Consider the following 15,596-nt stretch of genomic DNA (forward strand, 5'->3'; position numbering starts at 1 on the left):
ACTTGGCTTTCTCCGACAGTCCCGATAAGAGTGCGCATAATCAACCATCACTCCATTCATAAAGGGCCCTTCAGAATGTTCTTGGGAAACATCTTGGGTTTGGTGGGGAGTGACTGTGGTCAGACTCCGAGTGATCAGTATAACTTCCAAACTTGAGACAACCTCCTTCATACAGATGAATTATGTTTTTTCACGGTGATCTGTTAAAGGAATTTTAAAACAACAATCTGTTCAAAAAATTCATAAAATAATGATATACACAAAATATGCAATTGTTATAATTGTAAACTCTAAATTGGAGAATAAATGCTGTTGCTCTTCATATATTATGTACACTAAATTCCCATCAATAATGGGATAGTTATAATGATATCTTTTGAAAAGTTCATCTTTGGGGAGTTAGGGAGCTTAGATGCTGTATATATATTATGCTTTCAAAATTCCCACCAAATAGTGGGATAGTCATATTGTCATTATTTCCAAAGTTTACCTTTATGAATTTGGAGAGCTTAAATATTTTCTAAATATGCAATTATTCTAATTGTAAGCTATAATTTTGGGATATATATGTATTATGTTACTATACATATATTATGTGTTCCAAATTTCCATCAGCAGTGGGATAATTATAACATCATTTACAAAACTCACCTTTGGGGAGTTAGGGAGCTTAGATATTTTAAAATGAAAACTATTTATGTCATTTACTTATTCTGTTCAGGAAGATAATCCATTATGACTTCTACTTTCTAAGTATGTTTAAATGAAAATCATCTATTGGTGTCCTAAAGGGACCTTTTTATTTTGAAAATGGTGTCTGATCTGAATCTTTTCGCACGAGATCACATATTAATTTGCTCACCTAAACCACTTCTGTACCTTGCTGGCGACAGATAGGACTGCATGTACAACATGAAATCTTCCATTTTATCTAGAAACTCATGAATGCAATATTTATATTCACAGCATAGATGCATAAATTAATGGTCCACCATTTCCTGTTTTGTTTTATTTTTACATATAGAGATTGAACTAAGTGGAGTCTTTCATCTTTGATGTGAAACGTTCCTATATTATATATAGTTTGCATTTTATCTCATTCACAGAAAAATTTGAGGATAATTTGAAATCCAAATATTTTTGGAGGCCAAAGAGAGTGGATCTAACATTTGGAATTCATCATTACGCAGGAAAGGTAAAATGATGCAGAACAGATATCTTGCAAGTTGTAGTAGTTTGTAATTTTTTGGATAAAACTATTTATAAATTAATATATGTTATGCTCATATTATTACATACAAAGGTCTACTAATTTACACGTTAATGGAGTGATGCATCATCCAAGACAACTTACATTAACATCTAATGTAATATGAATTGATTAGCAGTGGACTAGAACATGCTATTTACAGACGTCAGGCAGTGGAAGGACTTCTTTCCTAGAAGCTATGTTGTATTACTGTAGTCCCACGGAAATGATTACCATGAAAACATTGCATGAGATAATTCCTATTTGTAATGTACTTGTTATTATCTCTTGTTTAAATCAAAAGTACTTGTCAAATTATTAAACTATGTAATATATTCTCTGATGGTGAAGTGTCACCTTCTTTAGCGTCCAGCGTCTTGAATTTCCACTTTGTATAGTTGTAGGCTTTCTGCAAATGTTCAGGTACCTCTTCAGTCTCTACGACAAAAAAAATATCTGGCTAGTTTGAAATGTTAAATATAAGATATGGAAAAGGGGAGAAGAGGGGGATGAAGCTGCAGTGTCTCTACCTGTGTATGTTTATTGTTGTTCCCTTTAGGAAAAGGTTCACAATGAAGTCCAGTTATTCAAATTAATTTACATTTTCTCCTTTTTTCTACAATCATCTCAAAACTTCATATTTTCATTAAAATTACAGCTCTCTTACATATTCAAAGCACTATGTGAAGGTCAAAAGAATTGTGCATTTTTCTTGCCATATGTGGGATAACGGTTAAAACTGGTGATAGATTTCGCTTAAGAATTTCAGAATTGGGCCCAGGTGATGTAGAACTAGGGGATTATTTGGCCCACCTGACATATTTTTGTGTTCTCATACTGTACTATATGGAAATTGTGCACATTTACTTGTAATTGCATTTTTGTTGTCATTTCCTTTGTGTGTAATGATATCATCAATAAGTTCTAATAGGTTATTTGATAATTAACTAATAATAAATTGACCTCAGTGACGAGTTATTGGCTCTAGTTAGCTCCAGATTGGGTTATCTTGTGTCATAGCCGGAGCCCCCCAAGAGCATCCTTTGATACTTTGTTGGGCGAGTAAACCCTGGGCACCTAAGATTGGGCAGTCCTCCATCTACTCCTACATGGAAAGTATAAACTGCACTAAACTCCCTCACTCCCCAGGATAAGTCAATAGGATAGGTAAAACTGATCCAGTGGTCAAGTCACCCTTTTCTTCTACTATAGAAACGAAGATGGGAACATCTAACCCTCCTAACCTGGGGTGCTGCATTATAGTTATAAAGTGGCACCATTACGGGTAGTAATCAAGTAGGAATCTGGAATGTTTGTTAATAATGTGACAACTTTAGTACTTTTTAATTGTTTTACTGCTGATATCACATTTGAATCATAGTGAGGAACAGAATCCACTCACTGTACTATTCATGTAAATTAGATCATAGGGGCCGATTCATCCAGACTGGCATAGAGCATTCTTGCGCTAGGCCAGTCTTGCTGGAGCACAAGGCACCAAATTCATCACGATGCACACTTCTGAGTGGTGTGTCTCCATGCGCCGCACCAGAAATACTATTCCTGGAGTAGCATTTCTACAGTACAAAACGCACTTTTGATGAACTGGAAGCATGATCCTCGTCCCGTCCCGGCTAATCCCTAGCTCTGTCCCTTTTGGCGGAGCTGATTCCAACTGGTATGAAAATGCCAAAAGTCGCAACATTTTTGTGCAACTCCTCATTGCACAAAAATGTTGAGACTTTTCCAAGCTTTTATGCCTCTTTTCAGGCATAAATGCTTAGAAGAATTGGCCCCATAATCTTTATATCCTAATGATGGCTAATACTCAGGAACTACCTGATGGGATTTCGTCATAGAACTCCGCCGTGGAGTCTTGTGGTCTTTATAAATTTCATTCCAGACCAAGCTCTTTTACTTTAACTCCATTTTCAGACATAAATCAGAGGAGAAAAGGTTGAGAATAAAGCTGTGCTTCGGACTAACTCTCCATTGCTGAAACCAATTGCTTGAGGAATTGAAATGCTTGCGGTCACAATGAAACCCTTTAATCAGTTGTTTTACTCCCGGCCTTTACCAATATCCTTTATCTTAAGGTTCTCTACAATGCAGCTGGTTTCCTTGAAAAGAACAGAGACACGTTGCCAGCTGACATTGTGCTTCTCCTACGGTCGTCTGAAAATAATCTCATCCGCATACTGGTAACTAATCCCCTAACAAAAACAGGTAATTACATCTCCATCTCAGGGTTGCCAACTGTTCCGAAATTCCTGGACAGTCTGTAAAAATAGGACAATTTTTACACCCGTCGGTGAAAAATATTTATTGCATTCATGATTTTTTTTTTGAAGCAGCAAAAACCTGTACAGATTATTACTGTAATTATCATAATTTTACAGTTCACAGAGAATGCAGCTAAGACTAAGAGGCTGTAGACATTTACATTTAAAATCTTAATGATTTATTATAATGTTCCAATGTTCCCATAAAAAAAGTTGGTTGTCGATGATTTTTTGAGAAGCTGTCCAGAAATAAATAAAAAGTTAAGTTGACAATGCTGCTGCATCTGATAATTTTATGACACCTTAAAATAAAAGTAAAACTATATCTTGTCGATAACATAATTATGAATATTATCCTGAATATGCAAACCACTTGTTCATTGGGTGAAATAATTTTTAAGCTTCGTTATTATTCATCATCCTTAACTGCAAGTCATCCTGTGTGAACAGGTTATGTGCTGTTGAGAACATGACATACTATGCGAACAGAATGATCTGTTCCTAGTTTTTGTTCCATTTTAGTCCCTGGTACCATTACACAAGGGTAGAAACTCCTCCACTTACTAGTGATGAAGAATTTGCAGGGTACAAATCAGTTTTTAGTGGAAATTTTGACATTTTATGAAAAGGAACAGGCCAAACAAAACTTAAAGAGGTTGTCCACTACTCCACTCCCCTATGTTTCTTCCCAGTAAAAAAATAACACCTATACTCACCTCCGGTGCTTGCGCCGATCAAGCAATGTTAACACTGGCTCTCCTGGGGATTGCATGACATTGCTATGTAAAGCAATCCCTGCGGCCAAGTAGCACTAGCTTCACCAGAGGTGACTATAGGTGTTATTATTTTATTGAAAGGAAACATAGAGATTCAGAAGGGGTTGTCAGAGCAGTGGACAACTCCTTTAAACATTCTGCTATACCTACTGCCAAGCATTGCATGCGTTAACATCCCTGTAACTTGCATTGCCTATTTAGATCCTTCAATTTGTATAACAAACCGGTGCAGATTTACCAAGTCTGTCATTTGAACAGCACAGACATAGGCTGAACAGTCTGAAAATGCTGAGCATTTAACGACATGCCCCCCTTTTCGGCTAAGCCATGTCCTATTTGTAAAGTCAGGCTTCTTTTGATTGAAGCGCAAATAGTGCTTTAAACTCAGAAACATAGGTCCAAAACTGTAGGCAACAATTTACACCAAAGGATTTGTCCTCAGGGTAGGTGCAGACGACCATTTTTTCTGTCACCCGAGAGAATCGGGTCAATTATCTAATCACACGCTGATAAGAGTTTGATCAGAGTGTGATTATAATATGATCCGATTATCTTGGATGATCAGAAGATGTAGAATAAAATGTCTCCATCTATTCCATTGCCATTGTGTCAGTGCGCAGAAATTGGTCGGCACTCAGATGTCATCCAAGTGCAGTCCGATGGTTTCCACAGACTTATTGACTTGCATGGCCGAGTGCGATCCAAATATCAGATCAAACTCGGGCATGCATGACATGTGCATGGCCCAATAGAATAAAATTTGTCTGATGTTTTGTCGGATCGCACTTAGACCGAAAATATGGAGATGTGCGTGATCCCTAACGCTAAGTGTGCATCAGTGTTTCAGTTTGCATAGAGTGTTCCGATTAAAGAAACACTGTGAATAAAGTGATTTTTTTCTGTTGTTTATACAGGCAATCTTGCACATACTAAAACAAAAGCAAGAATAGATTCACAATCATGGACCACACAGAAAAAGTGCAGCCACAACAAGGTAAAAAGTTATTTTTTTGTAAAACTTTTTCCATTTTTAAAGCCATTGATATCAGTAGGTAACATCATCTTGGTTTATTTGTTTTCCATCTATCAAGCTGGATATCTTAATGTTGTACAGTGCTCATTACTTCTACGCATTCTCTGTATATGTCCTCTGTCTGTCGGCTCGGCTTAGTAGAATTACACACGTGTTATAAATATTTACACAACATAGATGAGTCTGCCATGTATCACATTGCGGAAACGTATATGTGACGGTGTGAAATAATTCACAAGCGTGGCTTATACTATTCACATACAGAAAAGACTAAACATAGAAGATTATGATAAAGGTGAATGGAAAAAAAGGTTTGCAGGATTTTCCGCTGTTCCTCAAATGTGTAGTACACAATTATTAAGAGGGTTGTCCAGTCACCCCCAAAAATATAAATGAGTTAAAAAAAAATAGTTAGAACTTAAAACACGTGCCCAATCATCAGATATCTGCACATGTTTGGGGATCAACAAACCCACTTTCCTGTGTTGGTACTGTGGTGCCCTGCTACGCATTGGTGCCACAGAACCCAGAAGGGTGCATGGATGGACTTCTCCACAAGAGGCCCTCACACATTCACACACCACCACCCTACCACCTCAGACCAGCAGAGGGAGCCCGTCAGGGACATATATATACTGGAGGGTGGAGTTAGGCAGGCAGTGGAGTGGAGTTCAGTTCCTGCTCAGACTCAGAGAGGGACAGAGCTGAGAGTTGAGCAGAGAGCGTGCTGACGCTCAGAGAGCAGCAAAGAGCAGCACGCCTGCTGCAGTGCTTAGGCGAGCCAAGGCATAGAGCATGTGTAAAGCCTAGTGAGGGCCCTGAGTGTGGCCGAAGGCAAGAGGAGAAGGAAGAAGTAGCGAGAGAGCAGAGGAGCATACCAGGCTCACCCCGAGATATATACCGGACACCAGGTCCGCGCCTACGGAATCCCTTTATACCCAGTAGGGACCACCGGAACCCCTGGAGGACTACAGGTCCCAGGTTTACCAAACGCTGACTACAGTACCAGGGCTAGGAGTCACGGAGGCCCCAGCGACCAGGGAGAGTGATCTCCAAGAGAAGGCCCTACCACCAGGTCAGCAGGTGCAAGAGAGAGAGACAGTAACCAAGCTAGGCCTAGTTCCAGGCAGGTCAGAAGCTTAGCGAGTAAAGCCACGGATCAGGAGGCCCTATACCCGCTCACTGGGGAGAGTCCAAAAGTGCACCCTTCGTCCGGAGTACCCTGGACCGTGCCTGCATCATCACCAGTAAAGGTACTGAAGCTTACCCCCGTGTGTCCGTCTTTCCTCCAGGACCGTCCTGCCATCTCTCACCAGCATCCACCATCTACCCCTACACTGCACTGAGGCCTGCTCCACCTGTGGGGAGCCGTCCTAACAAAGCTGCCCAAACACCTGCCTCAGAGGACTGTCGCAGCGCTGGTAATCCTTACCAGACATCACAGATGGCGTCACGAACTTATTACAAACACTATAAATCCCCTATAAATATCCCCCTTTTAATGACCGCCCTGGGTCACGGACCAGGTCACCGCCACTGTGACATCACCCCCAGCATCTACTGGCCTGGCACCGAGTACCCCACAGCCCAGGGGGCGCATCAGTACATCATCACTGATGCAGGGGAAGAGGGCTGACTGCTCATTTGAATACCTAAGGAATGTTCCTTTTCTCTTTATGCATCGGATATGACAGAAAAGGGGGCTGGCTCACCTATTGAAATGAGCAGTCAGAAAGCCCCCTTTTCACATGACAGTGGCGTCACGGAAGTTGATACAATTATAATATGTCCAGATTGTTAATGTATCACATAACTTATACAGTATAACATATTATTTAAAGGGAACCTGTCATGTAAAGTAACACTATTTACCTGCAGATATGGGGTTAATGTGCAGGTTAGTAGCATTCTGACACTGTGCGGCGCCGGCTCGGAGAGCCCCGCTGCCAGGAGGAAATTATTTTTATTCCCCCTGGCAGCATTTGGCTTTCAGTCATAGGGGTTTCAGTCATTGCTCTGTGCATAGTGAATGGTGCTTGTAACCGCGTCCCTGGTACTTACTGACAGCCGGCCCTAATGATCAGCCTGCTGTCAGTCAGTGTTGGGGGCGCGGTTACAGCCACCGCTCTCGAAACACAGAGCAGTGACCAAAACCGTACCGGCCCACCCATATGGCTGGAAGCTGAATGCTGCTTGGGGGAATAATGTACATTACTTCCTGGCAGCGGGGCTCTCAGTGCCACCACCGTATGGTGTCAGATCGCTATTAGCTTGCAGATTAACCCCATATCTGCAGGATAATAGTGTTATTTTACATGTCGGGTTCTCTTTAAGGCTATACAATCCTTACGCTTCCTCCCATTTTCAGCAGGCATATGGTGTAGGGGCAGCACTTAGCAAACTTTTTTAGCAGTTCCTATCTCATGTTGCCTTTTGAACAATTGGGAAGATCCTTCTTGCCTTACAGGCAGTCATGGTTTTGTGAGAAGGGTCAATTGCAAAATGTCCGGACTCTTAGTTGATTCATGCAGTTTTACTCTATTTAGTAACTCTATAGCACAATAAATAGATCCAGCCCTCAGTTGCAAGCCCTCTTCTCTATCCTAGTAAGTGATGCAATGCATTAGTGATGGCAAAAAATGTCACTAAAACCAAGGACCACCACTACACTTTATAGAGACCGTCATCATTGGTCATCTGGCCGCTTGGTGTACACAGTGTAGGGAGCTGAAACACCACAGCTTCATACACTATGTTGTGACTGGTCTCAGGTACAGCAGCTCAGCTTCCATTGAAGTAAATGTGATATTAGCTGCAGTACCCGAGTACGGCCACTGCACAGTGTACGGTGCTGCGGTGATCCGGCTCTGTATATTGTGGACTTCTGTTGGTAATGGCTTCAGATATCTGCTGTTTGATCAGAGTGTTGGGTGTCGGACTTCTACCAATCTGATCCATCAATATCAAAGTCTTGAACAACATCATTATCTAAAGGTGCCTATACACATGAGGTAGCTGACGAATGAGCGTCTGACAGCCAAGTTGACCATAAAGATTGGCAGAACCCTGGTCCAGCGCTACGTCAGTGGTCCATGTACTCTGAACCAGTGCCAGGCGAACCTTCTCGTACCTGCCAACATCTTAGGCACCTCTTCTGATTAGCAGGCCCGGCGTGATGTCATCATTGTGGAGTGCCGCACATGCTGTAAAACGTCACGCTGAGCTTACTAAATGGAAGAGGGGCAAGGTATACTGCCTACTAAGAGGAGCCTCGCAGGGCTTTGGTCCGGCAGTTATGGACTACCGAAATAGTGCTGGACCAGGGTCTCACAAAACTTCACGCTCAATTTTTTCTGACAATTATGTCTCTTGAATCTTCTATACTTATGAATGCAATGCTCAGCCAAGGGTTCATGTGTTCTCAATGGGGAGAAAGCCTTCGATAGAGACTCATCTGGCAGCTGCTTATCTCCAGGGAGAACAAAAGGATAAGGCATTAAAACATAAAATGCCCATTCCCTTTCTCCCCCCCCAACAGCATACTTCCTGGGGGTGAAATAGAAGGATTAGGTGGGGTTTATTCAGCATTTCTACATCTAAAACATACAGTTGAACCTATTGTACCTATGTGAACAGAGTTTAATTTATATGTTGGGAATTTTCTTCAATACCACAGTAAATTTTGTTTGCACTGCTTCAATAGGGTGATATAGGAGATGCCCGTCATCCTCGAGAGACGACCAACATGAAAACACAAACTGTGGCATCATATTTTAGGGTAATATTTTACATTTTGTCTTTAGTTAATGATTATGTCTACCAACTTTGAAAAAAGTTTACATTTAAAAATGTTGTTTTTTTTTTTGCATACGGCTCATATAATGGTCTATGTGTTTCCATAGTACCAGCTGTTTGTTGTCTGTTACCATGGGAACACACAGAACTTGAGCGCACGGCAGGGTTCGGAAGGGAAGGAGCGCCATTTGACTTTTTGAATGTAAAATTTGCTTGAATAATTAACGGACGCCATGTTGAATTTGGAGAGCCCCTGATGTGCCTAAATAGTGGAAACCTCCCACAAGTGACCCCATTTTAGAAACTACACCCCTGAATGATTTTATCAAGGGGTATAGTGAACATTTTAAACCCAGAGGTACAACACAGAATTTGATGACATTAGGTCATCATATTGAATAAGTTGTCATTAATCTTGAGCGCAAGTGCTCGCTACTTGAGTTTGCATCGGGTACTCAGGTATGCACCATGTATCGCGGGTGCTCAAGTGAAATGCTCGAGTCCCCACCCGCATGTTTCACAGTTATTAGTCACCCCAAAAAAGACATGCGGGGATCGCTCGTGCATGGCAGGCAATCCCCGCGAGGTTTTTTTTGCCGCGAAGCATATGGGGCGGAGACTTGAGCATGTCACTCGAGCACCCACGATACTCAATGCATACCAGAGCACCCGATGCAAACTCAAGTAGCGAGCACTTGCGCGCAACACTAGCTGCCATATCGTCATCTTTTTTTTTTTTTTACTTTTGAAAAAAAAAACAACCCTAACCCTAACATTAACACAACCCTAACCCCAACTCTAGCCCTAGAGTTTATTTTTTACGCCGTTCCTAGTGCGGTATAAGTGATTAGACGACCTTATTCTTCGGGTCAGTGCGACTACAGAGATACCAGAATGATATCGGGTTTTTATGATTGATAGCTGTCACACACTAAAAGACACATATTTTGTAAAATCTAATTTTTGTATCGCCATATTTTACGAGCTATAATTTTTCCATATTTTGGCTGACAGAGTCATGTGATGGCTTGTTTTTTGCGGGATGAGTTGACATTTTATTGGTGCCATTTTCAGGCATGTGACATTTTTTGATCGCTTTCTATTCCAGCTTTTGGGAGGCTGAATAAACAAAAACCAACAATTCAGAAATTGTTTTTTTTTTAAAAAATGTTATTCTACTCCGCGTGTGGTAAAATTGATAAGGCTGCTTTATTCTTTGGGTCAGTACATTACAGTGGTACCACATTTATATAGTTTTTCTGTGTTTTGGTGCTTTTACGCAATAAAAGCTATTTTATAGAAAAAATAATTTTTTTGCATCTCTTTATTCTGAGAGCTATAACTTTTTGATTTTTTCGGCTGATGGAGCTGTATGGTGGCTTGTTTTTTGCAGGACAAGATGACATTTTCAGCGGTACCATTTTTATTTATATTCGTCTTTTTGATCGCGTGTTATTCAATTTTTTGTTTGGCTGTATGATGATAAAGCATTGTTTTTTGCTTCGTTTTTTTTTTTTTTTAACGTGTTCACTGAAGCTGTTAACTAGTGGGACAGTTTTATAGGTCAGGCCGTTACGGACGCGACGATGCCAAATATGTGTACTTTTATTGTTTGTTGTTTTTTTTTTCATAATAATATTTATTGATGAGTACATTATATTTTTATTTTTGGTGGATTATTTTTTTTTTATATTTTTACAATTTTTTTTTTCACTTTCTGAGAGTTTTTTTTACTTTTTTACTTTGTCCCACTATGTGACTTTCACTTTTTTTATTCTGATCGCCTGCATAGCATAGGGATGGAGCACCATCCCTGTGCCATGCAGGCAGTCAGCGCTGCACAGTGAGAAGATTGTTTGGTCATGTACTGCGCATGGCCAAAAAATCTTCCTGCTGTCTGGTGACCCGGATATTGTCATCACGACATTGGGTCATCATGGCAACACCCGAGAAGCCGCGGCAGACAGCGCTGGAGGCCGGAAGAGGAGGTGAGTATACCGATCACCTCCCCTTAGCCACCGCAATGCTGCGATCGACTTTGATTGCAGCATTGCGGGGGTTAATGTTCCGGGAGCGGTGCGGGACCAATCCCTACACATAGTACTGGGTGTCAGCTGTGACAATCTGCTGACACCCGTCGGCGATAGCGCCCGCACAGACTGTGTACGCGCGCGATCGTGATGACGTACTAATACGGGTCAGGCTCTTAAGTCCCAGGGCACTGACGTGTATTAGTACGCCATGGGCTTTAAAGGGGTTAAAGTTGATTTTAATCAATGCATCTTGGAATAATAACAATTAAATGTGTTTAAAAATAATGTTCCTGTGCTGAGATAATCTTATAAATGTGCCTCTGCTGTGTACTGTGTAATGAATGTGTCTGACCGTATAGGAACATGGTCTGATCATACCACAGCTACTGGGCTGGGGAGGAAGGAAAAGAGAGTATACAGACATTACAGCACGGGATCACAGCTGGTTCTTTTTGTGATGTAAAACATTTCCTTAACTGTTTTTAAAAAATGTTTTACCTTAATGAAAGAATTATTTGTGATCCCATCCTGTAATGTCTGTATACTCTTTTCCTTCCTTCCCTGCCCAGGAGATGTGGTATGATCAGACCATGTTCCTGTATGGTCAGACACAGCCATTACACAGTACACAGCAGGGGCACATTTATAAGATTATCTCAGCACAGGAACATTTTATTTAAACACATCCAATTGTGTAAATTATTGTTATTCCAAGATCTATTGATTAAAATTAACTTTGTTCTTTGGAAAACCCCTTTAAGGCTATTTGTATACATTGAGTATTTGGATGCAGAAATTTCTGCACTGTTTCTGCATCTCTTGCAAGGAAAAACGTTGCGCAAAAATGCACCGTGTTCACATGGCCTAAAACTTCACCCATATAGTATAGTTTATATTAGTAGACCTAGTCTAGAACATACTATTTCCACACTCGCATATATATATATATATATATATATATATATATTAATAATATAAAGTATCCATTGTGTTCCCTGCTGCCTGCATACCGAGGACCATTGATATTAAAGTGTATATAGTCCGGCTTCTAAACTTCTAATTTATGTTACAGTACTCTTTAATGGACTTGCTTTCAAAAATGGTGGCTGGTCAGCCACACTTTGTGCGTTGCATCAAACCAAATAATGATCGCCTGCCAAGTAAATTCGATCGGGAAAAAGTATTGGTGCAGCTGAGGTACACGGGGATTCTGGAGACGGCAAGGATTCGTCAGTTGGGATACTCACACCGCATCCTCTTTGCCAATTTTATAAAGAGGTAAAACTGGATATTATCCAACTCCCATATACTTATGTATATCTTATATGTATTGGTTCTATAGGGGCCGATTCTTCATTAAATTTGCGCCTTTCTTTTGGAGTGCTTTTTTTCTCTTTTTTTTGTGCTAACTTATAATTTATTTCTATGCCTTTTTCAAGCTCTTTACGTCTTTTCTTTTGTATCTTCAGCATGGGCATGGTAAGACAATTCCAGATTTTTTTTTTTGCTTCATTCATCATTTGCAAGGCGAGCCAAAGAGCAAAAAATCAGAACCTATGAATTTGCACAAAATTTATCAAACATCTTGTGTCATTAATTTGGCTTAAAATCTCCCTGTGATTAAAGAAAGATAAGACGGAACAAATAGATGAAAGAAAAACACAAATCATGAATTAAAATCAACATATTTATATTTATTGCACATACATACTGTCTTATTACTACATCCTGCTTATAATAAAAATAAGATAATAACAATAATAATAATAACAATAATAATCTCTGTGTCTTTTAAGATACTACCTGATTTGCTTTAAGTCTTATGAAGATCCTCCGGTCAGCCCTGAATGCTGCGCATCTATACTGGAGAAAGCAAACTTACAACACTGGGTTTTAGGGAAAACAAAGGTACTAAACTAATGACTAGAGGCTCTGCTTACTTCTGTATCTGATTTGAGAAATAATGTAAAACTATTAAGATAAATTATTTTCTTGCTAGTTTCTTAGAAGAAGAAATACTCAGTATACTGTACATCCATTTATGCTGCTTATCGCTTCTTCTTATAGAAGTAGTAGTGGGGTTATAGCGTGCCAGGAGAGTGGAGGGTCCAATGTCGGGATTTTGCGAAAGAGGATTTTGGCACTGGATCATACCCACTCCAAGCCATACCGCTTATCTCCAATTTGTTTTTTACATCTGGTGGGAAACACAGTCAGCAGCATAGTATTGATTGGGAATAACACTATATAGCTGGTGACCATAATGTTGGCTTCCTATGGAATTGACTTCAAAATGTTTGAGAGTTGGAAAGATTAGAATATGACACTATTAGGCGAGGGTCACACAACTGTATTTTCTCGCATCCAATAAAATTGAGCTGATTATGCTAATCACATTCTGAACAGAGTATGATACAATTTTCTTGGATGAGGAGATGGAAAAAAAATGTTCCAACTTTTCTGTTCTGTCTGTCCGTGAAAATCGGATGTCATCCGAGTGCAGTCCGATGTTTCCCACGGACTCATTGACTTGTATGGCCATGCGTGATCTGAATATCGGATGCAAGTCTTTCATGCTGAGATTCTTTCTTCGGACCGGCTCTGTCGGAGGAAAAAAGTATCCAATCAGATTTTGGTCGAGACATGCTTGAATCTGATAGAGAGCATGCCCAGAAGGATTCAGGCAGTGTTAAAGTCAAAGGTGAATTTACAAAATACTAACAAAATAATAAAAATTTAAATTTAAATTTTTAGGAGCAAAACAGTAACAATGTAGTGACATGATGAGAATCTGCATAAATAATCATATGCTAAATAGATGCAAGTCAAATTTATGTATGAGATAGCCGAGATGATTGTCTATAAAATGATGGTAGTCTCATGTTTGAAATAGTAGTGGATGGTGAGATATGGAGCCTGAAAGTCAAAGTTTCAAAACATTGTTACCCATTTGCTCGTAGTGTATAATCTAAAGGCTCGACTGCTTTAGAAAAAACTCTATTTTCCATCCAATATCCAGTTAGGTAATTTGGAGATGCGGGGATTGTCTCATCATAGAGAACCCCGTTAAAATGCAGCCAACCAAGTCCTGCTTTTGTTTTCCATGGGAGCTATGTAATGCTTCGCTTTTCCTGTGGGGGTGCTACAGGGACATTGGATACTTGCTGCCTGGTTCTCCCGCTCATTACAATGGAGCACTGGGATTCCTAACAATGGGACATCCTAAGATTAGAGTATCATATATGAACCATACTAACAAAAAGAGATCCAAGTGGACAACCCCTTTAAAAATATTAATCTGACACTTAAAGTAACTTTCTTAAAGTTCTGATGTAGTCCCGATGTTGTCCTAATGGTAGCCAGTCCCTAAATTTAGAACCCTTCCAACAGTAACTTTTCCGTTGAGCGTCTGTGACGCGCCCCTGGGCCTGTGTCGCGCTGCGTTGCGCACGCGGGAGCTTACCTGGAGCCGGATCTCTTGAGGGTTGTAGTCTCGTGGCGGTGATCCGGTCCGTGCCCAGGGAGTCAGACTAAGTGGCGCTGTATTAGCGGTAGATGTTGGACGACTACGCCACCCGTTGAATGCAGCTATGGAGCTGCCGCTGCAGGACAGTCCGCTGAGGCCGGTGGATGGATGGTGCAGCGTAGATGGTATAACCCCCAACGGGAGGGGTATGGCCTCAGGGCAGCAGATGTGGATGATGGGGGTAGCAGGAACCACTCAGAGACGGTGCGGTGTAATTCAGGGTCTTTACTGGTAACAACGATAGACCCTCCCGGAGTACTGGCTAGCGAACGGGGCCTGGTCAGTCCTTGAGCAGATGGGATCTCCCCTGGCCAGGCGGAGTTGTAGGCCTCCCAAACTGACTGTACTCTTCTGGCTACCTTGCTAGAAGCGGATATAAGTAGCCCACGTCCCTGAGTGTACCGTGTGGTGCTCACCCATATGGCCGGTGACTCGGGGCCTTCTAATGGCTTCCGCTCCACGATGGCGGTGCTGGTCCCACGCGTGTGACCGTGCCTTCGGGTTTCTGGGCCTGAGGACCTGAAATCCCCTGCCGGTCGGCTTCTGCTGCTGGGTAAGAGTTAGTCCCCACAGCCTCGGACGCCGGGTCCGGTAAGAAAGCTTCTCAGTCAGGGCGAGCTCTGCAGCTGCCAGCCCCTGACTCGTAGTAGTATTGCTTCTGCTGTTTCTTGTCTCTACTCTCCTTGACTGCTAACCCTGCTTCAGCCCCGGGTTTATATAGGGGAAGTTCTTCCCCTCCCAGGACTGGGCAGGAGGTGTGGCATGCACAGGATCCCTGACCAAAGGACCTCCCACCTGCTCTCAGACATAATATCTCTATCACTGTGGCAACCAGACCCCTGGGGTGTCACATCTGTATGTTTGGATTTGTCACCTCTCGTGCTTGTTGCGCATGAAACTCA

The 15,596-nt window shown here is 41.3% G+C and overlaps 1 protein-coding gene across 1 annotated transcript in view; it reads left to right on the forward strand.

Moving 5' to 3' along the window:
• MYO3A (myosin IIIA) overlaps nucleotides 1-15,596 on the forward strand; it is a 308,489-nt gene that overhangs the window by 200,523 nt on the left and 92,370 nt on the right. The window contains exons 21-26 of the mRNA XM_073677531.1: nucleotides 1,107-1,195; nucleotides 3,346-3,475; nucleotides 5,222-5,301; nucleotides 9,044-9,118; nucleotides 12,241-12,446; nucleotides 12,965-13,076. Of these exons, the coding sequence (XP_073533632.1) occupies nucleotides 1,107-1,195; nucleotides 3,346-3,475; nucleotides 5,222-5,301; nucleotides 9,044-9,118; nucleotides 12,241-12,446; nucleotides 12,965-13,076 (692 nt within the window). The remainder of the gene's footprint in view (nucleotides 1-1,106; nucleotides 1,196-3,345; nucleotides 3,476-5,221; nucleotides 5,302-9,043; nucleotides 9,119-12,240; nucleotides 12,447-12,964; nucleotides 13,077-15,596) is intronic.

This window comes from Phyllobates terribilis, unplaced genomic scaffold, assembly GCF_046119375.1.
Source record: "Phyllobates terribilis strain yellow unplaced genomic scaffold, ASM4611937v1 Scaffold_4__5_contigs__length_816908805, whole genome shotgun sequence".
NCBI lineage: Eukaryota > Metazoa > Chordata > Amphibia > Anura > Dendrobatidae > Phyllobates > Phyllobates terribilis.